Genomic DNA, 27994 nt, shown 5'->3' with positions numbered 1-27994 from the left:
TTTTATCCATATTATTCCGAAAATATTTAAGGACATGGCCGATTCAACTGACTCGATTGGGAAAGTAACCAATGAGGTAATGAGGTAATGACTACCAGATTTGAAATCGAGTGAGGACGTTCCTTATATTTATTTATTTTTTATATACTCTACTGTGAAATCAAAGGGCAATGTATAGCAAGTTATAAGTCTTCTGTTTTCCCGGAGGGGAGAGTTTTCGATTCTTTGGATATCTTGTTTTGATTATTCTTGAACCAGTTATTCTACGACAATTTTTATGTGACGGTGACGGCGAATTTTGGACAGTAACATCAAGTTATGCCCACAGTTGTTAAATTAATGTTTATATATTTTCTAAAATACTTAATTATCTACTTTTGGCTTGCTGGTGTATTTTATATATTTTCAGTAAGCGAAATAAGGCGCTATAACCTTGCCCAATAGCAACCGGGCTTTTGGGCTAAATGCCATAAGTTCATCCCCGAGGGTCCGGAGTATCACTTAACCTTTATTAGCAAAGATACTCCCAACGAAACAAATTTACAGTTAATCAGAAACGGTTGGTACTAGACGTCCCCATTTCTTCTTCCCCTGTTGATTTTGAAATGCATCTATGTATGAATAACTTATTCACACAAGATTTATTTCTTATAATCGTCTTTGCGGCAATTCTTCACAGTTGGCCTGGCCGATTAAACACTTGTAATATACCTCTGATATTTTGCAAATGTTAATACACAGGCAAGAGAATAATTTGAAATATTCCTATGCTAAGAAATAATTAAAATTATTTCCAGGAATCCTTTATTGTGGCTGTGTTGGCATTAATAAGAATAAGAATAAGAATAAGAATAAGAATAAGAATAAGAATAAGAATAAGAATAAGAATAAGAATAAGAATAAGAATAAGAATAAGAATAAGAATAAGAATAAGAATAAGAATAAGAATAAGAATAAGAATAAGAATAAGAATAAGAATAAGAATAAGAATAAGAATAAGAATAAGAATAAGAATAAGAATAAGAATAAGAATAAGAATAAGAATAAGAATAAGAATAAGAATAAGAATAAGAATAAGAATAAGAATAAGAATAAGAATAAGAATAAGAATAAGAATAAGAATAAGAATAAGAATAAGAATAAGAATAAGAATAAGAATAAGAATAAGAATAAGAATAAGAATAAGAATAAGAATAAGAATAAGAATAAGAATAAGAATAAGAATAAGAATAAGAATAAGAATAAGAATAAGAATAAGAATAAGAATAAGAATAAGAATAAGAATAAGAATAAGAATAAGAATAAGAATAAGAATAAGAATAAGAATAAGAATAAGAATAAGAATAAGAATAAGAATAAGAATAAGAATAAGAATAAGAATAAGAATAAGAATAAGAATAAGAATAAGAATAAGAATAAGAATAAGAATAAGAATAAGAATAAGAATAAGAATAAGAATAAGAATAAGAATAAGAATAAGAATAAGAATAAGAATAAGAATAAGAATAAGAATAAGAATAAGAATAAGAATAAGAATAAGAATAAGAATAAGAATAAGAATAAGAATAAGAATAAGAATAAGAATAAGAATAAGAATAAGAATAAGAATAAGAATAAGAATAAGAATAAGAATAAGAATAAGAATAAGAATAAGAATAAGAATAAGAATAAGAATAAGAATAAGAATAAGAATAAGAATAAGAATAAGAATAAGAATAAGAATAAGAATAAGAATAAGAATAAGAATAAGAATAAGAATAAGAATAAGAATAAGAATAAGAATAAGAATAAGAATAAGAATAAGAATAAGAATAAGAATAAGAATAAGAATAAGAATAAGAATAAGAATAAGAATAAGAATAAGAATAAGAATAAGAATAAGAATAAGAATAAGAATAAGAATAAGAATAAGAATAAGAATAAGAATAAGAATAAGAATAAGAATAAGAATAAGAATAAGAATAAGAATAAGAATAAGAATAAGAATAAGAATAAGAATAAGAATAAGAATAAGAATAAGAATAAGAATAAGAATAAGAATAAGAATAAGAATAAGAATAAGAATAAGAATAAGAATAAGAATAAGAATAAGAATAAGAATAAGAATAAGAATAAGAATAAGAATAAGAATAAGAATAAGAATAAGAATAAGAATAAGAATAAGAATAAGAATAAGAATAAGAATAAGAATAAGAATAAGAATAAGAATAAGAATAAGAATAAGAATAAGAATAAGAATAAGAATAAGAATAAGAATAAGAATAAGAATAAGAATAAGAATAAGAATAAGAATAAGAATAAGAATAAGAATAAGAATAAGAATAAGAATAAGAATAAGAATAAGAATAAGAATAAGAATAAGAATAAGAATAAGAATAAGAATAAGAATAAGAATAAGAATAAGAATAAGAATAAGAATAAGAATAAGAATAAGAATAAGAATAAGAGTAAGAATAAGAATAAGAATAAGAATAAGAATAAGAATAGATAACAGAAGTTGCCGCTAGTGTTTCATCATGCGCCATGCCTGAGAGCATGCTTGAAACTATCAATGTTTCTCTGTTGAGTACAACAGATGTCGTTACTTTGTAACGCATATTGTACATTTCAAAAACAGCTCAATTTTGCGCGACAATAAATTTACTCAGCGCAATAACATTATGCATCTCATGCATCTCAATTTCTTTTGTGTTTATCGCTAATCGCAATACATCGTTTGACACCTGAACCAATAAATAGTTATTTTTATTTATTGCGTTCATGTTGCGAAATTTATTTTTTTCGAATTGAAATGTCGCAAACATACTCACCTCCTGGCTCTCGTACGGTATCAAATCACTTTTCCGGGCTCTCGGATGAATGGTAGTAAGATGCTATGGAGAGGTATAGGAAAAATTTGTTTTTTATCAAAATTAGGCAGAAGTCATGAAAATTAAGTATAACACAGTAACTGTACCACAAATAAAATATGATTAGTGATTGTGTTTTAGGTAGGTAAACATAGCTAAGTGAGAAATTTTGATTTTACTACCACTAGAAAAACGTCATCTTTTGAAAAGCAAGGGTTCGTATGGTGTCCTATTAAACAGAACAGGTGGGTGGAGGGCTGGATAATACGTAACATATAATTGCTCCTTAACCTCTTATCCAGCAACTGGTATCCCTACCTCCTGGTAGTACCATCCGGAACCTTAGCGGAGATTGAGGAACAGGAGGAACAGACAAGGAAAGAGGCAGGAGAACAGCATAAGGGAGGAATAGCCTTGTTAATCTTGAGCGTATGTTCTTTCTTCCAAGTGCGCCGTTGTACTCTAGGCTGGAAGCAGCCCACAGCAGCGTTTGATCCAGAGCAGGCGGTTGAATAAGGAAATGTAATGATTAGGCACTATAGGGGAAAAGTGTATAATGTGCCCCCCCTAAGAATAAATGGATATATCTCCGTTATACTTCCCCAAATTAACGTTACAACTACGTGTATATGTTGGTACTTAAGCTGACAACCAATTGCAATTGTTTATTTCATTTAGTATTGTGGAATAAACATGCTAGGAATTATTTAATAAAAGCACCTAAATGTTGTGTTTCTCGTCTGCGCGGGGTAAAATGCCCCACCTGCGGTATAATATGCCCAATGCGGTAATTTGAGTATTTCTACCAGTGACAGACCAACTCTATTTTGTAGAAAGTAAAACTATTTCCTTTGTTTTGCAAAATATCGTTATTTTATGTAAAATAAACCTAGTTTCGGCCTTCTGGTGCACTTTTTCTTTTCTGCATGGGGCACATTATACGCAGCTGTGGCGTTTTGTACCGAGTAGTTGAATTACCTAGAATTTGGACGTTGGTAATTAATTATTCCCACCACGGTTACTCTACAATACTAATTGAATTAAATAATAGCAATCGACTTCAACTTAGATCTGTTTACATAGTTTTAAAGCCACATTTGCAAGGGGGCAAATTGCACCACCGCAAGTGGGGCATTTTGGCCTGCTTTTACTTATTTGAAAAAATATTAAATGTTAAAGCAAGTCAAGCGTTTCATACCGTTATTTTTAGCAGGGATGTCATTTTGAAGTTCACTTTACGCAATCGAATCGCAACAACCGGTTATTTACAGATTTTGACAAGAAAATAGCTTATGGAAATGACGCCAAAAGTTACATCGGAAGCTGCTCAAAAACAAATTTATTTTTGTTTTGTTTTTACAGCATGTGACAACTGTCATACTTGCATAGTAGGCTAGTTCCATCAAATACTATGGTTTCTGGGTGGTTTTGCATTTTAATTTCGCTTGTTTAGCGAAAAACGAAGGGGGGGGGGCACATTGGCCACGGGGGGCACGTTATACATAATTCCCCTACGTAAGACGGCAGTCATATTACGAGACTCGGTAGCGTGACCTTAGTAAGGCAAGCTACCTAAACCTTTCTACTATTGAATGATCAAGAAAATTCGACTTGAAACATTTGGAATGGAAATAGACGACGAAATAAGGACATGGAATGATAGACCAACCTCGTGTTTTAGTCTTGATCTTGAAATGAGGTCAGCCATATAAATTAATACTTTTTGAAACGGTAGTTCTTCTTTACGAGTCAAGTTAGGAAGGATTGTGCTAAGACGCTCAACGTAAACTTTTAATTAGTTCTTCTTTTACAAGGGACGGTAGAAGAAAGTAATGAAAATTTTTTATAATGAAGGAGATGGTGTGAGGGGGGGGGGATATTAGTAGCTACGCTTAACAGGGGGTTGTGCGGTCTCCTTTTGTCTAGCGCCTCTATGGTTCTAAGGTTCAAACATTAATTAGGTCAAACATTAGTACCAGCGAGCCACATGCCCTGACGGGTGTTGTGGGTTCGAATCCGGTTATAATCTCAGATTATAGCTTGGTTCGACCCCTGCACCTTTCAGCATTGGACAAAAGGAAGGAGTCACAACGACTGCTTGTTAAGCGTAAGCTACTAATAACCCCCCCCCCCCCCTCACACCTTCTCACTCTTTCTCCTTTACTCTAAAAAATGTTCATTACTTTCTTCTACCGTCCCTTCCCTTTTACCAATTGTAAAAGAACTACCGTTTCAACCAATATTACGTGGAATAGTGCTTGGTATCTGAAACTGCAGGTCGCTGAATTTTGTGGGTGGCGACAAGGTGCAGCTCGATCAGTTAAAGCCCCGAAAATTCGACATCGTGGCGCTGCATGAGTTCTGTCGCAAAGGCGAGAAGGTGTGGAAAACCCGTGGCGGCAAGACCCAATTTTACCAGAAATGTTGGGAGTTCAACGTGCCCACACATCATATTTTCGTGGATTTCAAGGCACCATACGATGCAGTTGAGCACGAACAGTTCTGGCAGATAATGCACGAGATCGGTTTTTGGAGCGAGTAATGGGCTACGTGTGTGTTTCGGGGGCACTATCGAGTCAATTTGAATTGTACAAAGGGTTGCGGCTCCTGCATGTTATTTAACATCGCTATTGATGGTGTGATCCGGCGACCGGGCATGGAAACGAGTGGAATGATCTGCAACAAAAGAAGCTAACTCTTAACCTTAGCAGACGACGTCGGCATCTTTACTAGAAACTTTGGGGCGGCGACCACGCTACCCAGCCTCGTAGTGGGGCTGCCATGTTAGGTGTCGTGTCGAGATAACACATTTCTTAATTCAGCCGCCTGCTCTGGATCAGACGCTGTCGTGAGCCACTCCTAACCTAGAGTATAACCGCTTACTGGTACAAAGAGTGTTTGACTATCGATCAGAAGGAAAAAAGTGATCAAAGTGGATCTCCGTATAGCGTAAAGAACACAAGCGGGTAATTCAAGCATTCAATAGGATTCCAAATAAATCAGTTAGAGATGTAGCGATAAAACTGAATTTAAGTAAATGCTTTGTACGAGATGTAAAAATCAGAGGGGTTGTGTACAAGACACGACCGCATATATAGGTGACGCAGAACTACGTAAGTCTCTTTGTAGTGATAGTGGCATGTATTCATGCTTGTAATCATTCGATTCTTCATGTATACATGCTATATGCAACATATGTATATACATGCTACATGCGTTGTATGTAAGATTTATCAAAGTAGTAACATTGCATACGTTCAATTCTCAAAAGATTGTGCATTTGAAAACAATTTAACAAATTCAAGAACAGAAACTTTTACTTCCCTGCTACCTTACTGAAATTAAAGATTGTTTTTATTATCCATGGTTTCCCACGTTGAAGGGATTTTACCAATTCAATCCTATTTTATCAACAGCACATCTTTTCACTACACTACTAATGAAACGGCAAGCATGCGTATTCATACAGAGTCGTATTATAACCGAACAGTACAACTGTAGCACATTTTTCCAACACAGATATCAAGTTAGCCGAGGTTTAATCGTCTCGCAGTAAAGAATTTGCGATCTTGGCACGAGGGGGCTTTGTTACTCTCTCTGGCGTACTTCCCAAGCAAGGACATCAAAATATTCTAGATTGAACCGCGGTGTTAAGAAGTCTTGTTGAAATGGGGAAAATTGGTCACTTGTTTTGGCTTACTTCCCAAGCACAGATATCAAATTGGTATAGGTTTAGATCATCGTAAAGCATCTTCCAACCAATCATGAAGCGAGAATTCTGGTAAAACATAGGTTCATTATTTTAAATTTTTCAATAGTTCAACATCAAGAATCCATACTTTTCTTCTTTTGGGTCAATTCTTAGAAGATTTTCCGATCGATTGGTGTAAGAATATTGAAAATCGATCGGAAAACCACTGAGCTATTAGCGCTCAAAACCTTTCATTTTTCGTGACGCTCGCATTTTTCGATTTTTTGGAATGACACCCTATCTCAAAACTTGCCGTAAGACGTAGTCCTACGTCAAAAAAATGTGTAGGACAAAACACACATAAAAAGTTCAAAAAGGTACATGGAAGTTCTACACCCAGATGTTGACGAAACCGCAAACTCGTTATGGATTACGAAACCTACGTAAAAGCAGTGTTCTACACTGTTCATCATAAGTTTGATATGCTTGAGAACGCTAGAAAGTAGAAAATGTCAAAGTTTACCAGAAAATATATAATTTGACAAGTAATTTGCGGTTGTATGGAAAGCGGAGCACCCCACTCACTCGTGACAACCGGCTCAGCCAGCACCAAATCGAACATAAATGTACGAAAATTCTCTAAAATAACTCTTAACAAATTCTGAATCGTATCTACTTATTAAGCAGTTCAATGCCTAAGATGATTTTCAGTCATATGTAATGATAACAACTGACACACATATGATTTTCAGCATTGTATAGCAGTACGGAGCGAGTCGTGCTTAATCGGATATTATGAAACGCATATAATTTTTCCCCTTCACGTATATCGCCTCTAAGACAGTACAAATATGCCAGTTTTGCGCATAAAAAACGATTTATTAGTATGCATATCTGCACGTAATGCTTTTAACCTGTATTTGCATTTGAAAATGCTGGCTGGGGGGACGGCCATTGGGCAGGTATGTATGTGTACCAAAAGGAATGCTTTTAAAAGCGTCAACTTCCAGTTCTGAAATCACACAATAATCCGACGATTTTCTGGCTGGATTAAGCCTCGCGCAATTTTTCGAAAGATGTTCTGGGGTTGTACAAGGCTGAGAAGGTCAATTTCCGACAGCGGGATGTCAATCCCCCGAAGGGTACCAATTTAAAAATACTGGCCCATCATGATGCAAACACACAAAGACAAAAACTATATAAAATAATAAATAATAAGTTCTCCAAATATTATATTTAACCATGTGATTTGATTATCTAAAATAAACAGTGGTTTTAGAAAATCCCAGGTATATCTAATTGTAGAGAAAATTGTATAATGTTGAGTGCTAACTAAACGTCCCAGTGCTGATTCCCTTATGTCAAGGAACTTGTGTGCCAAGTTTGATGAAGAACCGTCCATGCGTTTCAGAGTTATGGCCTCCCCCCTGTTATGAACCCCCCTTCTTATCAACCCCCCAATGTTGGTTCTCTTATATTAAGGAACATGTGTGCTAAGTTTGGTGGAGAACGGTCAAGACGTTCTGGAGTAATGGTGGAACATACAAACATACTCCCGCTCACTTTTATGTATATAGATGATGACCATTTTTTTGCAACAAAAATATATAAGAAACTGATAAAATAAACATTCGATTAATCCGAGTCGAAGGGCGAGTCTTATATATTCCACACTACCAATCATGTTTGTTATCTGCATACAGAGGTAATGGGATCGTGAATGGGAATCGAACAATGTTTTCATTCTACCACCTTTCAGTTACTGCCCGTTTCATATCGATGCGCCGCCATGACGACTGACGCCGTAACGAATCCTCGGTAGCATAGTGTGGAAAAATTTCCAGTTTGAATTTGAAATATTTCAGAACCCAATGAACCCTGAAACAGATAATCATCTCAAACAAACTTGTATGCAGGTATAGTTCAAACAGCTCAACATACACTTCTGTTCAGTTTTTATTACAGATACTGTAGATTACAGAGGCGACTTGGCACTCAAAAACCGCTAAATTTTGAATCAAAACGCAGAGTTACCTTTATTTGTGGTGGTACTCTCCGTTTTGATTCAAAGTTTTGCGCAGTGCCAAATCGCCTCTGTAATCTACAGTCTCTGTAGTTTTTATAATACGTAATACGATAGAGCAGAGGCAGATTTAACAGTTCCATTTTACACAGTTTCATATTTTCCACCGGTTTACTGTTTGTGCGTGCCAGTACAGGTAGCGTATACATTCGGTGGATTCATTTTACGCTCTGCGCATGAACGACATGGCATGAACACATTTTTTGACATTGCGATGCGACGTCCATCTGTCAGCAACGTTTTGTCATCCGGCGCTGTTCGATATGGAAGATTTAAATGTTTGTTTTACCGAAAAAGTGAAAATTTGGTGTGCCACTTAGCAAATCTCAGTCGGCTAGTATTAATGAGTTAGAATAGAAGCGTTGAACTTCAGCAAAAAGGCAGCTTTTAACAACTTTATGCGGTGTTTGATGCGTCAGTGCTGATTGGTTTTCATTTAGAGGTGTGTTTTTGCTTACAAAACATAAGTGCAATGCGAAGAAAATGTGATATCGTTTTGCTGTGTTGAGTTGATTTTATTTACTGTTTCAATTGACTTCAATTAACGCGCTCTAGTACAGCGGTATGACATCGTATCACCGGAGTAGTTGGTATAATTTAGTTGAAAAGATTTATTAAATTTGTCACGTATCACTAGAGGAATATATTTTATGTGTCAGTGTTAGCGACGAGACAATGGGTACTCTTGGAAGATGATAAGATTGCAATGGTTACCATATGTAAATATTGGGTGGATGGAGTGTAGGCAGACGACAGACGCCAATTTTTTTTTGTTAGACAATTTACTGCCTCATAAAGTGTCGACAGTGGAGTGTATCGGAGACCCATCTTTCATTGATTGTTTTTTCTCTAGTTTCTACTAACATGGTCGAATGGCAACATAGATTGTATAGCGCACGACTGCTCACTATTCTTTAGGGTAGACCTACAACAATGATTACAATGTTAAATTTGGTCTAAAAATTTTATGTCGAATGGCAACATAGATTGTATAGCGCACGACTGCTCACTATTCTTTAGGGTAGACCTACAACAACGATTGAAATGTTAAATTTGGTCCAAAAATTTTATGCACATCGCGTTGTAAATAAAAAAGTTTTGACGTAGAACTACGCATATTGGGGTGTACTTTGAAGATACGAAATGTGAACATATAACGAAAATTGGTTATGTTTTACATACTTATAAGCCAGCTATATCTCCACAGACTTTAGATATGTTTGAAACAGAGTCTCAAATTTTTCCAAATATATAAGTTTCTCGAATATTCTCTGTTTCAAAATGGTTAAACATAAAGTCATTGCAAGAATTAATGAATCAAGTAATCACATGTTAACATACTTTTTGATTCCCAGGCCCGAAACGACAATTTTACACGCTTAAGATTTCGTTACATACACCCTTATTCTGTATTCCGGCGAATCGATATTTCGAATGAAAGAGGCTGGTTTTCTTCAACACCAAAGCCAAATAAATAAACAACTCGATCGAAACAGTTTCGGTCGAAATTAAGGTCCGTCGGAATACAGAATAAGGGTGAAAGATTGCAGAAACAATTGACAAAGCGTCCTCCTCTATAGGGTTGGAGAGTAGGCAGGGATAATCTGTACCTAGGCCAGATTGACGTGCTGAAAGTAAACAGTGTTGTAGAATTTAATTAAAACTGAAGTCTTGTTTGAAAACGCAGGTGGCAGAATGTGACGGTTGAACTTTGAACCCTATGCTTTCAAGTGCCGGTCTTTGACGTATAATATTCAAAAAGCACCGAAGATCCTCTGGTGGTGATTGTTTACCGCGAAGCGATATACAGAAACAGGCACCTAGTAAACATTAAAAAAACAACAGTTCCAAGAGTTTTTGAAAAATAAACATTACTGACTCTGTAAACCAAGGTTTTTAGAAATACATGTTTCAAGATTTAAACATAGAAAAATGAGTAATTTTTTAATTTTTTCTCAAGTACACTGAATCATAGAATAATTGACCATTTGATGGAATATCTATAAGGTTTGTTGTTCGGAAGCTATCAGACGTATTAAAGAATTTTGAATTACTATCAAAGGTATATGTTTTGTAAGATATGGAAGTGTTTAGTGAGCATAGTAGAATAAATCTGGCATAATTATTAGCATATTTTTACATTTAAAAGGAGTGACAGGTGAAGTAACCAATGCCGTAATTAGTGTGCTCCAAAGTTAATTTAAATTGAATGTAATTAAAAATGCCTTTTACATATTGTTGTAACATAGTTCAAGAAAACTGAAAATGTTAGAGAGGTTTTCGAACACAGATCGCCGTTAACAACCGTAAACTCCTTTCTATTACAAAAAGTAACCACCCTTATTTCAGGTGGAATGCCACCCTATGCATCACGCTGCACTCACTCCGTAGTCATTACAGAGCGGTGGGTACGGCCTCAGTCATGCTTGTATCCTTTGGCGTTTCATGCACACTGCATATCTCGCTGGTCGTAGCCTTTTGGCCTTAAAATAAAACATTCAATCGACCGTTCCTTGGTCCTATCGGTTGGTTCACCGTCTGCGGTTGTCGGTGTTTCTCTACATAGCCACTTATCACATACTGCTTTTCTTTCGTTCGACGTTCGCTTCAATGTACTGATGTTGTAGAAAGGCAAACAAACCAAAATTCACAAAAAGGCCGACGAGATTCAATAAATTAATTTTGGATAAAACTCACACATATGAGTACCGATCATAAATTAGGTGGCCAGCATCGTACATTACGTACTAATAAATTAGTGATAGGGCTCCGGGCGTAGCAGCAGTTTGAAGTAAATTTACTCGTGCATTATTGGTGCGGTTAGCAGCACTATATGCAATCTGTGTCAGCGAGCTCATTGGTTCTACTAAAAATAGATCGCGCCACAGTGTAAATGTGAACGCTGTGTCCGCCTGACTGAATATCCTGTCTGATGGCGCTAATAATTGAGTTTGCTGTGATAATTAAATATTTGAATCGTAATTGAACTACAAACTTATGAACACAAGTAGCAACAGCATGGCTATCGGTGATTGCGAGACAATGGAATACAAAGGTAGCGTAATTGAATGAGCTACTCACGGTTTGAATATACGCAAGCATACATTGTAGCGGTTATGATCGACATGAGAGGCTCCTATTGACCATCGCGCTTGTAATTCGTGATGCAAACAAATTCTCGAATATTTGAGTCGATTGTCATTGTACAGAAATTTCCGATGTTGAATTTTAAGCGAGTACTTTGTTGTTGCTGTTTATCAGGTAATATATTTGAATGTATTTTGGATACTGGTAAAATAAATAAAAGATAAAAATAAACCTTAAGCTTGCGAGTTCTTGAACCGCGAGGTTCCTGTGGTATACGAGTTAGCTAGCATATTGGGCCCTGCTATTCCTGATACCGGTGGATGCCTTGAAAAGATTGTACTGCATAGTCGTCAGGCATCCATGCGACAGAGCCGGTTCACCGTAGCATCACACTTTTGGTCAGGTACACGATGGGAGTCTCTCCAAGTGTGCCTGCTGTTCCTGGATCATCTCCACGTGGTGATCTACACTCCGCTTATAGTCTGTAAAATCTTTCTTTCTAATACGGCAAGCGCATGTATGTCTTCCGTAAGCAAAGTTACAGTCTCAAATACCGGGCTGATTAGCGTTTTGTACATTGCAATGCATTGTCAGCTTTGTGCAGCGGCATATGCATATGGATACACATAATAGTCCCAGTATCTACCATATCTTGTCACTGCTACTGTATATGTCTATGAACCTTACCGTCCTTAGGTCTATGGCCATGATATACTACCTATGCAACGTTTTAACGTTTTCAAAACATTGGCCGTAGACTCATGTCACCTTAACCGAAAGGACTTACGGAGGGAAAAATCGGTTCAACTTCTAGCTTGAATGCGTCGTTAAAGCGCCTTACTCGTTACTCGTTACTCCAGTTCATTGCCGTCAATAATCACTATCCGTGGGAGGTAAACGTTATTTTCTCTGGAGTCCCTTTCTGCCATATATTTGGTTTTTGAAGTACTAACTTGCATTCCAATGTTCTTTCCTGTATTATTTTCCTTCCAATTTCTTGTGAAAGAAGTAAATTCATACCCAAAATTCTCTCATATTGCTACTTAGTTATGCGTTGCCTGTCTGTCGGTCGCAATCATACGGAAATTCATGTAAATAGATGAATTCGATCCGTAGTAGTAAGGGAGCCCATAAAGTCCGCCTGATACTGCCCTCCGAAATCTCTTGCCATTGGGGATAGCTGACCTAACAAGATTTAAGAGAGCATCTTGAGGTGGCCTTAATCAGATGTAGATAGAATAAAACACACTTTCCATCCATTCCACCGATAGTTTCTCCTTTTCTCAAATGCTTTAAATTATCCTGTGAAGTGCCCGTTACTACCCAAGTAACCAGTAAGTACTAAACACTAGGCCTTGGACAACATTGTATAAGCATACAGAACTATGATTAAAAGCATATTTTTCTTTATATACTTCTGTAGAACTCACATAATGCTAAAAAGGCGAAATAGCGGGTTGTTAAAATGCTACGCCACAAGCATCCAATAAGCATTATCAGTGTTTGTTTGAGGCTTAAACGAAACGTCATTTTATCTACATTATCGACGTATCGAAAAAGTATCGATGGCATATCGTTTGCTTGTTATGGTAAATAAAAATAGATTCGGTCGGGATTTAATCCTCTAACTGGTAAGGCCGTCTGTAGACGGCCTTCGCTTTTGAAGCTCCATATTTGAATTGAAAAAATATCTGGGTAGAGCGTTAGACATGAAAAACGAAAAAGAGAAATTGGACTTTTTCTAACGTGGCGCTCGTCCAGATAATTATTTTTGCATGAAAATCAGAACTTAAGGTTCTTTTGAGTGTACTTTCATGATAAAACAGTCATTAGCTTGATCGCATCGCTTTTACGATGTTGCTCGTTAGAGGGTTAAAAAACTAAAAAACCAAGCGATTTTTTTGCTGCATCTCAAGGGGAGCTCAAGCAGGATAAACAGAAACCATTTTTGGAAATGCTGAATAATCTTACCACCTATAGACAGGGCTCGAACCGGGAGTTAGTCATGCAACCTCATTCGTTTCCTTGCACCTTTGCCATCTAAACCATAGCGGATGTGATTGAGTGAGGTGAAATTAGTCGCATTTAAATCTTGGTGATATTACCCCTCATCACATTCCAATATACGGTTTTAGATTAATGCTTATGGTTACTTGGGTATTGTTTCCTTGCGACTTTTGTAGAGTTCTACCGGAAGTCGGTTCTTTCCGGTGGCTCAATTAGCCTTTTACTGTCCGATTTCTCGCCCAATATCTTCGAGACCGAGAGCCGGAATGCGATTATCGTTTGTGGGTGGTCTCAGGCTAATTTCCGTTTCGCCTGCTTCTGTTTTATCGCTATTCATTCACCCATCGAAGAACTGCTTTCACCTGTCGACCACCTTGCGTTCATTTGCGAAAAGATTTCTCTCCTCGTTCCTATACGAGGACCCCGATCTTTACGAAATTGGTTTTTCTAGAACTTGCACGTGTCATTAGCCCGGAATAATTGTTCTAGCTCTTCACGATCTCTGTCCCTTTTCTAGCGCTTTTTCCTCCTCAGGATCGTGGTCAACTCGATTCGTGGTCAACTCGATTCGTGCTCGTCGATACTTGGCCAAATTGTCCCTCGCGGTAATGCTCAAATAGTTTATCTAAGCGCTTTTTCCTCTCCTTCACTGACTGGTATTAAACCCATTGAACCAATCATTGCATTGAGAGTCTCTTCACCTGGAAGAGACCACTTGCTTACAAAGGTACAAAGATGTACAAAGGTACGGGAGACAGATTTATGCAAAATTTAGTTTGTTTCAACGGAAATCTGTATGAATATCGGAAATAACCCGAAATTCTTTGTGTATTGCAAAAAGAAAGGATAAATGATGAACTGATATAAATAACGCTCGCATTTCAGTTTTGATGCACAAAATCTTGTAAGCAAGTGAACACTTGCTTACTAGCGATTGCTTACAGTCTTAAATGACTTTACCCGTAAATTGGTTGGATTTAGTTAAAATTTGATTAAAACAACTCAAAATGCCCTTAAAGTGAACAAACTTAGATTTTGAGTAGTTTTTCAACCAAAAAATTAGTAGTGAGAACGTAAAAGTGCGTTATTTGTCACAGAGAATAATTCAATTATCGGTAACAACTAGCCAAAATTGGTTGAATTTTTACCCAAAATTTGAGTTTGTACTCTGTCAGGGCATTTTGAGTAGTATCAACCTAGTTTTAACAAAATCCGACCTATTTACAGGTAGAATCATTTAAGAGTGTATATCAAATAGGGAGATGTACGAACACATGGGAGGCAGATTTATGCAAAATTCAGTTTGTTTCAATCGAAATATGCATGAATTTCGAAAATAGCCCTGTAATTCTTTGAGTATTGCACAAACAGAGAATAAAGTAAATTTTACAAAGGTTTTCATTGTGCTTCTAGCATATTTTTATCATTTTCGTGTCGGTCACGTATAGTTAGTAAATGGCATTCTGCCAAACCTGTTCCCAAATTTTCCAAGATAAATTGTGATTCGCTGTGCTGATAGTGTTATTGTTCAACGTTTTTTAATTCAAATTACCGAACACAAATTTTCTAAAGCAAATGTATGGAATCCCGAGTAAATGATTATAACAAACATATAACAAAAAAATATCTCAATTAGATAGAAATAACAGAACTTGTTATATTTTTGATCAACCAAATTAATGAGGCTAACAGAATTATTACAAGTTTTGCTCTTATATCAAAATTTGTTATAATTTTGTTACAGAGCAATTTCAGCTTGTTCCAGCTTGCAAACGGTTTGTCTCGACTAGTTTTGATTGCAATGAAGTTTTGCTAATTACAATCCCGCACCGAATCATTTTCCATGAAATATATTTTTTCGTCAAGAGTAACTTTTAAAAAGAGCGTATTTAGAAATTAGAATATTTTTTTCTAAAAATTCTATCTCGAAAACTATTTATTTTATGAAAATGACGTCAAAGAAAAATTCGTAGTAAATCAAGTGTATTTTCAGTAAACAATTACACTGAAAGAAAAAGCTTTGCAAATACATGGTAAAAATCATAAATTGTGAATTATCTCAAAACATATCTTTGTTTAAAGATTTTTTAAGCGCAAATAATGCTCTAAAATCTGGTAAAGAGATCTTTCGGAATTTTTATAATCTTTGAAAATTGACAAGTTTTTGTAAAACTAAAATAAAATCAAATTCTACGCATTATATCAGATACGCTTTTTTCTTAGGCCGTTCTCAAATTATTGCAAATTTAAAATCTAAAAGTCACGTATTAGGGTAATTCTACGCGAAGTATCCGAGATGTATCGACCTTCACGGATTTGAACCAAATTTTGTCAGATTGTTTGTTTTAGGTCAGAATGTAAAAATCCTAAATTTGGTGCTGGTTGGTCCTCCCCACGATTAATGCGAGCAAGAACTAGCAACATGTCGCATTCTACATGTTGCTAAAAAATTGCCTAATCTAAATGCACCTTAAGAAACATACTCGATGCAGTAACACGCCGCTCCTGTCAAGTCGCGCTTGAGGAACCTCATGCAGTTTATTACTAGAAATTAAAGAACGTATTGACAGAAGTATTTGTTTAAATAACCTAATGAGTTATTTTTAAATGTCATTGTAGAATTTCATATATGAGAAAACTAGTTTTTTTAGTTAATGGCGTGTAGTTGGAGAATGTTTCGTTTACTCACACTTATATTTTATTGCTAGATGCTTGGACTGAACATAACTGAGATAAAATAAAATCTTATCTTTTATATTCTCGGTTTATGTATGTTTACAAAGATCAAAAGTAGTTAAAATTTTCTCCAAACCTTTACCAACAAAACAAAAAAATTATCTAAATAGTTCGCATAATTACTGAGGAATAGATTCTTCTACACATCATTTATTTATTTATTTATTTACTTTTTTAATTGGGCTTTCATCCGTTCACATCATTTAAATAATTAAGTTCATGGTTGTTTTTAATCTTTTCTGTGGCTGGGTCTTGCTAAAATGAACAGAAAAGTTTACAGACTCGAAAACTGAAACATACGAGTCATTGCATTATTTTCTTATATGGTAGGTGTTAAATCAGACCGGACCAAGGCGCGAAATTTAAAAAAATAAGTTAATGGCAGCAAACGATTGATAATTTCCTAAGCTATGTTTTACTCTAATCAGATTACATAAATGTTGTAAACAGCCAAAGATATTAAATGATTTCGAATGATTGATAGCTTTAAACTACACAGCAGCAGCAAACTTTGAACGAGTTTTTCTCGAAATCACTCAGTTGGTTCGGTCTGACTTAACACCGATCATATATGGTCGTCTTTAAGACAAACCGAACCAAGTGACAAAACTCTTCGAGAAAAACGTGTTCAAAGTTTGTTGCTCTGTATGTTTAATACCTATCAATCGTTCGGAATCATCTGATAACTTTGGCTGTTTGCAATATTTATGATAGTCTGATTTAAGTAAAATGCAGCTTAGAAAATTGTTGATCGCTAGCTATCATTAACTCATTTTTTGAATTTGCGACTTGGTCCAGTCTGATTTAACACCGACCATATTTAATGGCAATTCGTGCAACATTCTTAACCGTTATGTGTGCAACAGGGTACCCGGGTACCTTTTCAGTTTTAAAATAGTTATAACTCATTCAATTTAAAACATACGTCATTGAAATTTTTTGACACCGTAAAACTCGTTGATCTTAATTAATTAAGGGTTTTTTTGGTGCATATCCATAAAGGGGATTAGCAATGAGAGGCACTTGAATTTTTTTTATTACGTAGGAGGGCGACAAGGGTACCCGGGTACCCATGATTTGCTATGTTCATAACTTTGGCTATCTTGAACCGATTTGGATGAAACCAGTGGCATTTGATTCGTACATTTATCTAGTTTTGATTAGTTTAAGCATTTGGCCATCATATGACATGTAGTTCCCGGGAATCGATAATTCCGGAGCAACGTCCGGTAAAACGTGGGAAGCCGCTTGTTTTGGAAGAATATCAGCTTTCAGCAAAGCCATTAGCTTTGAACTTGACATTTTGGACACTTTTTTTATCTTATTATATAAATTGGTGACTTTAGATCGCATTGGCCATTCCAGAATTGGGTTCCTGTAGGGTTACAGATGACCAGTTGGGTGCCTAATCCAATATTAGAATTGGTTTAGCGGATCTTTTAAATGTTTTGAACTGATATGGCCAGTTTAGTACTGATTAATAATTTCGGAACTAGTTCCAAATGTATAACAGATGGTTCTACGTTTTGAACTGTTCTGATAATGCTAAGCATTATCTTGAATCCTGCGGTATTATCTGTGACCCCATAAAAACCATTTTCGAAATAACCAATCAAAATACATCGAAATGTAAAAAATATCACCTACCGAATTAATTCCAAGAACTTTGATACCCATATTGCTAGGTTTTACCTCCAATCCTAGACTAGCCACCCATGACCCCACAGGAACCTACTCCGGAATGGCCAACCTGATTCATCTCATTATATGAAATAGTTCATTGTACGAATTTTTAGAGTTTTTATATCCGCATGACTGATTTTCCTGCAATACAATCAGTTCTCTACCTCACAGCGGACACTCTGTCGGAATTCCGGATTTTCGGGCCCCGTACGTCTTTTAATGGCCAAATGGCCAGATAATTCAAAACTAGATAAATTAACGAATCAAATGACACCTATTTCATCAAAATTGGTTTAAAATTGTTGATGTTATAACAATATCAATTTTTCGTACCCGGGTACCCTTGTCGCCCTGCTAAAGGTGTTTTTTTTGTCGCACACATTACGGTTAAAGTGGCGCAACATATCAGGATTCGATTTCTTTGTCTTCTTGATTGGCTTTGGATTCAACGCTTATTTTCTATTTATAGACAGCTCGAAGCAAAAACTGACAACCCCGAATGAGCTATCGGCCAAATCATATAAGCATTTAATCTACCTTCATTCAAGAGCAATTCTAGCACAGAGGTTAAGACTGTTGCATTCTATGCGATATGTCGTGAGTTCAATCCCGGCCGAGGCCGGAACGATTTTTAAAATGTATAAGTTTTTTTCTGTGCTATTTGTGAATGTTCCTGATAATAGCTGTACTATTTTTGGCAATTTGGCCGAAATAAAATGTCGATATAGCAGATGAAGGCAAAGAAGTTTTTGTTATATTTTAACAAAATTATAACAAAACCTGTTACAAATATCATAAAAAATTTTGATATAATTTTGTTCAAAACATAACAAATTTTGTTACATTTTTGCTACTGCTGCTAAGAAGTTCTGATAGAATTTTTGTTATTTTAACTACTAACGAGACCAAAATTATAGCAAATTATGTTAGAAATACCGTCATAACAGAATATCATGATTTGTTATAATTTTGTTATGTTTGTCTGATCGGGATGTCATGACGATTCGCCGGTGCAGTCTCTCGGTCGAGATTCGAACCTACAACGACTAGTTTGTTAGACTAGTGACGTTTCTGGGGAACAATTGGGAGGCTCGCAAACCACATTTTTAATAAAATGTATCAAAATTGGCTAGAATATTTTTCCTAGAATCTGAATTTGTACGCCTTATGAGGAGCCTAAGTAGTTTTAATCAAATCACAATGGTGTCAGTGCATACATAAGTTGTTGTCATTTGTATTTTCTGTCTGTTAAAAAACATACGTAACAAACAGAATGTATCACGACAACAAAATAAAGGGACAAACCAATGTTGCCTCATAAATATGAGCAGGATAACTTCGGGGAGGCTATATTTTGATACACATATGCTCTCACAAGTGATTGATTTGGTGTTAAGGGGACATAAACGACCAAAAATTTTGAAAAAATCATTATTTTTTATTTTAGATTTTGATTCTGCAGTCTTTTCTGCTTATTTTGATACTAAATTTGTAATAATTCGACCACGGGAAGTGGCCGAAAAATGATCATATACATAAGCATTCCAGTGCGGCGTGGAACAACGGAATAAAACGCCGCTCCTGGAAAACCACGATTTTCAAACTTTATCTACCTTTTTCTGTAATTTTATATGATTCGTTCCATTTATGTGTTTGTCAGAAACCGTAAAATTACAAGATTTATGAGATCATTTCGAAGTGTGTATACAATATAATATGTGTTAGTCGCAAGTCGACTGGTTAAAGACAATACTTTATCACTAACTTGAACAAAAGGGACAAACATCAAAAAACGTTAGAAAAAGGCTAGCTTGCTTTGGCCAAAAGTTTGCAGTACAATGCTTTTTTAAATCTCGTTTATTTGATTTGGCTCCTTCGTGTTAACTTAAAGGAGCCGTACGCCTTTTATAAAAATAGTATAACGGTAAGCACTACTTATAACTAATGTTAGAACGTATAATCGATACACGCGATTTACTGGGGTTAGTAAGTTTTTTACATTTTACTTAACATAGGAAGGCTAGGAAAGGTGAATTAAGGGTTTTTAGTGCATTTATTTAATTTGCGATGATGCAGATACTTTCTAGTGTTTCCTTTAGCAGTCATATGGATAAGGCACTTTAGTACTGCAAGGCATACAATGCTTACCACGTTACCTTGGTAACTACCAGACACTACCGCTGTCGACATAGTGTGACATGATTAGGCTTGCTTTTGTTGCGCACAATACACATTGCATACAACAGTGTGTCTCTTTCGCAAGCAACAGCATTGTTGTCATGAAACAACTGTATCCACGGTAAACAGCTACGATATTTTGTTGTTGTCGTACCTTTCATGCAAAGTGACTAACTTTCATCATATATTGTTTCAACATTTTGAAGTAGGGACAGTATCATTGTTTGCTGTGCGTTCGTGATTTTTAATCCCCTGAAAATTATATAATACAAATTCAAAAGTATAATTTCTAGATTTAATTTACTGATTGGTTGGTGCTTTTTTCTCTTCTTATATTCTTTGTGCTTCTTGTTGGTTGTAGTTTTTTAATTTAAATATTTTAATGCAGCTTTCGTTTAGCTTTTCAATTTCTTTTCAATTTTCTTTATCAGTTTACTTTTACATTTTGGTTTCTTCTACTTTATTTTTCACTGATCTGTATTTTTTTGCCTCATTTCGGTCCAGATTAGCTCTCAGTTCGCACTGTCTTCTTAACGAGACGAGTGCCGATATTAGATGGCGACTACCATGACTTCCAATCTCTTCGTGAGTGGGTATTCAGCGTTCATCTTCTCCTAAATAGTCGAAAATACTCCGTTCAATGAGAGTAATTTCAAATTACTGGATCTTTATTGGAAACACTAAGCAACAAAAACGATAGAGAAAGAAAACTGCGTAGCTTCCTAAAACATACAAATCTAATTAAATTCCAATAAAATCTATAAGATAACCAGTCCTACGAGGGTGTCCAGGAAGGGATAGAAGTCTTTTTCGCCACCATGCTTACATGATTGGTTGGGCTAATTTCAAAGGATAGTCGGTTTAAAAAAACGTTTTGATACATGGTCAAGCTCAATCGGAGGGCTGCCCCCTGCAGTGGCCGGCGCTTCCGACGGCAGGTCGCCGGCAACAAACGCGGCCTGTTGCCGTCTCGCGCAGAATTATCTAACGTTACTATTGATAGTTGTTGGTGGTCTTATTATTGACTAATGTTTGATGACAGAGTCTAAAATTTCTCGAGTTCGATTAATTTTTGAGTTGCGCAAAAATTTCTGTTTTATTTGTATGAGAGTCCTTATCCCCCTACCACAGGGGTGAGGGGTCTTCAACCATCATAAAAAAAATCCTGCCTCCAAAACCCCCCACATGTCAAGTTTGGTTCCATTTGCTTGATCTCTAGTTATGAGGATATTTGTATTTCGTTTGCATTGGATCCCCCCCACTATTGAAAGGGAAGGGGATATAATTCCCCTCCTAACGGGGGGAGGGGTCTCAATTCATCATAGAAAAAATTCTTGCCTTCAAAAACCTTCACATGCCAAATTTGGTTCCATTTGCTTGATTAGTTCTCGAGTTATGAGGAAATTTGTGTTTCATTTGTATGGAAGCCCCCCCTCTTAAAGGGGAGAAGGGTCATAATTCTCCTTATAAAGAGGGGAGGGGTCACAATTCATCATAGAAAAAATTCTTGTCTCCAAAAACACCCACATGTCAAATTTTGTTCCATTTGCTTGATTAGTTTTCGAGTTATGCAAACATTTGTGTTTTATTTGAATAGTGGGGGAGGGGTCTTTTACTCTTTTACTTTATCATAAGAACCTTCCCTGGCCCCAATAACCCCTATATTCAAATTTTCACGCTGATCGGTTCAGTAGTTTTCGATTCTATAAGGAACATACGGACAGACAGACAGAAATCCATTTTTATAGATATAGATTTATTATTTAAAAAAAAACTGCAAATGAACTACATCTGTTAGAAATTTACCTACCTATAATAGACAAATTACCTTCAACCTGATTTTATTTCTAATTTTAACAGAGCATATGATGCACCAAATCATGTGAATCGTCGAGTAAACCATCAATCTACGGTTGCTCCCTATTGATGGCTGGAGAATGCAACGTTTGCTTTCCAGAGATGACAAACTACACAGTCGACATTGTGGAAGACCAGTGCAAGTAGCCAAAAATCATTGTTGATTTGATTTGCGATAAAACTCCTTCCACTGTGGGAAGATAAAGAACAAACGAACGACGAGGGAGAGGCAGATTATTTCAATCGGTCAGACGCAAGCAAATTACCTACGCAGCTAAAAAGAGGCACGCGGAATATTCAATTGCAGCGTCACCACGAAACTTGCGGATTTGATATCACTCATGATTTAAATATAGGCAAGCCAATGCAATGTTAAATAAGGCACAGAAACTCATACTTGGTATTGTTTTGCTGGTACTCGTCGACATCATTTGGGTATCATCGAGCGAGTTGACAAAGGTATGTTGGTCGGATTGGGAATATAAATTTTGCATTGATTAAACCTAATCAAATTTTCTTGTTCTATTTTCAGTTTTTATATGAAAATGAAAATTACGACAAACCATTCTTTTGCACTTACTTTAAGGCGTCAATGTTCACAATTTACTTGGTGTTCCTGGGGCTTATTGCGCCATGGAAGGAAAGTTGCAACAGAACTGGCAATTATGCGGTGAGTAAATGGTGCAATTTGAAAAAGTTTAGTTTGTGAGCAAATATACATAGGTGCAAAAGATAATTTTTGTTTACTCACGTAACTATCTTGGTTTTCAGTTGATGGAGAACGCAGAGGAAGAAGACAATTTTTACGGGAATGGAACATCAAGTCTGGTAGGTTGTTTTATTTTTTTCTATTTCGAGAATATAAATGGGTAATAAGTTTGTTTCTCAATCACAGAGTGACTCGTCGTTTATACCGATCAAAAATGAGGCACAGGTGTCCGGCACGGAAAGCGACGATTCCAGCATACGAAGCGTTCGCTTCAGCAAGGTCGCGGAGGTTCGAGAAATGTCACCGCATGAAGCGACCGAGGCGCTCATGTCAAGGCTCTCGTATGCCGCTAGCCTGCGAGTGCGCCGTCAAAAGTCACACCACAAAACGGCACGAACGGCACTGATGTTTTCGATATTGGTAGGACGTGCAATCAGATCGTTTGCATAAATTATTAAAACAACACTTTCTTATTTTTAGTGGTTCATAGCGAATTACATGTTTCAGCTAGCCTTAGAACCCAGTGAAACCGCGATGGTAACGTTATTGAGTTCAACTTCCAGCTTCTTTACGCTAGTCCTAGCGGCAATGTTTCCTTCCTCGTGTGGTGATAAGCTAACAGTTTCTAAAATTTTTGCAGTGCTCTTCAGTATATCTGGCGCGGTAGGTAGCAAATATAAATAAATAATTGAACATCGGTTGACGTCTATATGTTTTTGGACAGATTATGGTTTCGGTATCCGAAATCAACGAACCGAAAATGAGCCGTGGAATTGTATTGGCTATACTGAGCGCCTTCTTTTACGCCTCATACCTGGTGCTAGTCAAGCGGAAAAGTGATACCGAAGAGAAGATCAATATTCCATTATTTTTCGGATTTGTTGGACTGTGGAATCTCTTGCTGCTGTGGCCACTTCTGTTCGTACTTAATTTCTCGCAGTTGGAGGTATTTGAGTTGCCTTCGCGGAAGCAGTTTATAGTGTTATTTTTAAACGGTTTGATCGGAACGGTGCTGTCCGAGGCGCTGTGGCTGTGGTAAGTGACACGATGATTGTCCTCTTTGGTACTGATGTGACAAAAAATAGTAACTCAATACGCTGCTCTTCTAGGGGTTGTTTTCTGACATCGTCACTGATCGGCACGGTCGCCATATCGCTACAGATTCCAATGGCCATGCTATTCGACATGGTGATACACGGAAAAACGTACCCGTTGATGTTCTATCTGGGTTCGTTGCCAATGTTTCTGTCGTTGGTATTCGTAGCGTTCCTAGTGAAATTTGATGACTGCGATCCGCTGCTCAAGTTTTTCAAATTGGTTTATCGTCGCTTGCGGTTTTGCCGAAAACCAAACATCGTCCGAATACCGGACCTAGAGGAACAGCACGAGTCGTTAATCGACGATAGCCATGAGAACTAGCCGTAGGAGTTACGTGGTATTGACTCGTATGAAGAGAAGTAGCCTGAGTATGACCAGGACCCAGTTGACGTCGGTGTGGAGAGTGGCAATAGGAATTGCATGTATAGTCAGCGCAAAATACACCATTATTATAGGTTTATGTTTTGTATTTGCAATTGTGATACGAAGTATTTTTAAACACATTATAGTGCTCGATTTCAACAAATTTCAATCAATAGACTGTGTATTAGCTTGCGTGAAAGATTGATGATGGGTCATCAAACAATAACAAATCTTGCTGGTGTTATTTTTGTTTGAGATTTGAGAGCTATACTTGGAATAATGTTTCGTTCGTAAGAACCTTACTAATTTAGATTGGTTGCTTTTGAAACCAAAGTACCCAACGTTTCTTGCAAATTTCTGGACGTTCCGCAAATAGCTTGCCAATGGTTTACTAAATAGTATTAGCTATTGTCAACACTTCGTTTGAAAAAATCTTTCCCTCGAGATAATTCTTCGACATAATATTCAATAATTCAATATTATTTACTATCTCGTTGCTTGAATCAAGCATAAAAGTGGTCACATACATTGATTGAAGCATCATTCTATGAGTAACTATCATGATTGCGATGTAGTAGACATCAAATATTTACTTTTACAGATATGAAATCATGTTTTAATTTGTGTATTGTAATTAAAAGTCTGTCCGTTGGTTTTTAATGTTACTCCTCATCCATAAAATTTAAAAGCTGCTACTCTGTCTTCATAAAAAATATGTCTGTAACGTAAGCGAAATATGCTGAGTATAGCATTGTACGATGTATGTACCTACAAGCGTTAGATAGAAATACGTTAAGCACAAATTATGCATTTCAAAAATGTTTTCGTTAAAATATAGGTCATGCAACAACTAAAGGGTTTGGTGTCTATCACCTGCAAGGCAAGTAATGCAAGATGCCACCTTTTTGCGGTATAACAACACCATTCAAAGTATTCGAATTCATATACATCAAATGTATATTTTTGTCAAAATAACTGTTAACCCGATGCATGTGTTAATAGTGTAAATTAGATGATAACAAACATTCTCCTCTCGTTCCGTTGTTAATTTCCTAGCTGCTAATTGGTATTCACTAATTATGAAGAGCACTTATACCCACACTTTCTCTGTGTATACACTACGAAGCATCGATACACTCGAAATCTATAATATAGAAATACATACATACCTTAAATCTTCTATCACTCAAAAAGCACAACATACAAATAATGTACACCCACATTCCTATTTAGGTTAGGTCGATGAAAGTCTAATTTGTGATACCATAGTTAAGATATACAGTACATAGGACACTCTTACAAATAGCAGATAGATCGTTTATTGAATCTGTTTTTACCCGTACTAGCGAGGGTTGGATTTTATTCCGTAGAACATCTATAGAAGTAAAGACATATTGTTTACTATGAAAAAAAAAACAGAATTGAACAAAGTAACAGATCACCCGAAGTGTATCTCTGTCTCTCTCTGTGTGAAGACTACATAATGATTTACGAACAATAACACGCCGCGATTTCGTGGGAGCCAGTAAACAAAGTTTAGATCAATGATACACAAACATTTAGATTTTACACCAACGTACAATAGATTGATTTGTTTGTCTGAATGTGCAGTATCTTTTTCAGCATCCGAAAAATCCGATCAGTACCAGTTCATTTTGGAAAACAAACCTAAAAATGTATGTAGCCAAAACCGAGCAGTTTTTTTTACCATGCGTCAAAAAGCTCATTAAACATATGTTTATTAAATTATTGTATATTAAAGAGCAAAAATCAGAATGAGATCAGTTTCCAATGCATCCGTATGCATCATTACACTACAGGCTACGGCAAAAAAATGCGAAAGTGTTTAAACTGTAATATTGGGTTAATTTGTGTAGGTAATGACTTATCTCTGTTGACGGTGTATTTGTTTATGTTTACTTTTATATGCTGCATCAGAACATCGCAATTGTTTTCGGGTTTAACCAACCCCGATGGAAACTAAGGTCGCTGAGTGTAGCAACGAAGAATAGCCTTGTTAGACTTGTCGAGCCTTGACTTGAGTTTGTCAGGAGCGGCTCTTGATAGCTTGACGATTTCTTAACCAAATGCGTGGTTGTACTCCACGTTGGGAGCGGCTAACGACAGAGTCTGATCTGGAGTGGGCGCCTGAATTAAGAAATGTGTTATATCGGCACTAAAGCTAAAATGGCAGCTCCATCACGAGACTTGGTGGCCCTAGTAAGGCAACCTACCTAAATCTAAAACACTACGAACAATCAAGGAAATTCGACTCGGAGTAATCGTCATGGACAAAGGCAACGAAATATGGACATGGATTGGATACTTCGTATATGAAATTGCAGATCACTGAATTTCGTGGGTGGTAACAGGGTGCTGCTCAATCAGTAAGAACTCCAAGATTTCAACATCTTGGCACTGTTGAAGAGCTGCCGCAAAAACGAGAAACTGTGGAGGTTGTGGGCCCAATTTCACCAGAGCGCGACTTCTTATAGCAGCTTTCCAATGATGGTCTTGAAATTAAAATCGGTTGGGGGAACCATGGCGAAAACGATGGTTTTTGATAAAATCCAGCATGGCGGTCAAATCCATGGCCGCCAACTTGTTTTTTCATTTCATTTGAAAACCCTATCCTTCCTCTTTACAAAATCGTGTCGTTTGTAGTTTATTTCACAGCAAATTTTGGAAATATCACAATAATTATAAGAAAACTGTGAACCTTGCTACTGATAACTGGTTGTTTTATTCGGTTAATGTCGATGCACACCTAATTTTATGAATGTTTCTTGTAGCATTTTTTTCATCTTTTCAATGATGGTGGTCTTAAAATGAAAATCGGTGGGAGGCTCATGGCGAAAACGGCGATTTTTGGATGAAATCCATAATGGCGATCAAATCGAAGAGGGCCGCCTAAAAAAGTTTTACTCCATTTGAAAGCCCTATTCTTCTTTACAGAACCATGCCATTTGTTAATTATTTCCCCAGCTAGCATTTTTAAAGTTAAAAAAAGTTAAAAAGTAAAATAGCCCAACCCATGTCGCAACGGTTAATAAGGGGGGTTGTGCAGACTTCTTTTGTCCAGCGCCTCTATGGTTCAAAGGTACACGGGTACCAGCGAGCCACACGCCCTGGCAGGTGTTGTGGGCTCAAATCCGGTTATAATCTCTGATTATAGCTTGGTTCGACCCATGCACCTTCCAGCATAGGACAAAAGATAGGAGTCACAACGACAACTTGTTAAGCGTAGCTACCTATTACCTCCCCTTCCTTTCCACTCTTTCCCCTCCAATCTCAAAAAATCCTTCTTCATTACTTTCCCTTTCTACTTTAGGCTGGTAAATGGCTTGGTAATGCGTACCATCGGTGCCTTGTGCACTGGGCATAAAATAGACCCCACAGTGGTTCACAGCCTCTTACCTAGCAACTCCTACCCCAACCTCCTCGTGGTACCAGCCGGGATACGAGCAACCTCGGGTGGAGATCGGGTAACCAACCCCGGTGGAAACCAAGGTCGTATGGTGACAGGGGAGGAGGGCTCCTTCGAGCTACGTTGGCCCTCCGGTGATACTGTGGGGTTGGTTGCGGGCTTTGCAAGCCTGAACCACTAAAAAAACCAAAGCAATGGACTCCGTAAGTAATAATAATAACTCTAA

At 36.5% G+C, this 27994-nt stretch overlaps 1 protein-coding gene across 1 annotated transcript; it reads left to right on the top strand.

Annotated features, from left to right (window-relative positions):
• The first annotated feature begins 8883 nt into the window (after nucleotides 1-8883).
• LOC128734319 (solute carrier family 35 member F5) lies at nucleotides 8884-25905 on the top strand. Its single transcript, XM_053828449.1, has 8 exons — nucleotides 8884-9065; nucleotides 22175-22630; nucleotides 22704-22841; nucleotides 22943-22999; nucleotides 23067-23300; nucleotides 23361-23543; nucleotides 23605-23915; nucleotides 23990-25905. Exons 2-8 carry the CDS (start codon nucleotides 22541-22543, stop codon nucleotides 24297-24299), a joined length of 1323 nt encoding a protein of 440 aa, XP_053684424.1. The 5' UTR covers nucleotides 8884-9065; nucleotides 22175-22540; the 3' UTR covers nucleotides 24300-25905.
• Nucleotides 25906-27994: the final 2089 nt, after the last annotated feature.

This window comes from Sabethes cyaneus, chromosome 2, assembly GCF_943734655.1.
Source record: "Sabethes cyaneus chromosome 2, idSabCyanKW18_F2, whole genome shotgun sequence".
In the NCBI taxonomy this organism is placed as follows: Eukaryota; Metazoa; Arthropoda; class Insecta; order Diptera; family Culicidae; genus Sabethes; species Sabethes cyaneus.
Note: the sequence above shows the minus strand (reverse complement) of the source record. Positions and strands in the feature narration are given on the sequence as shown.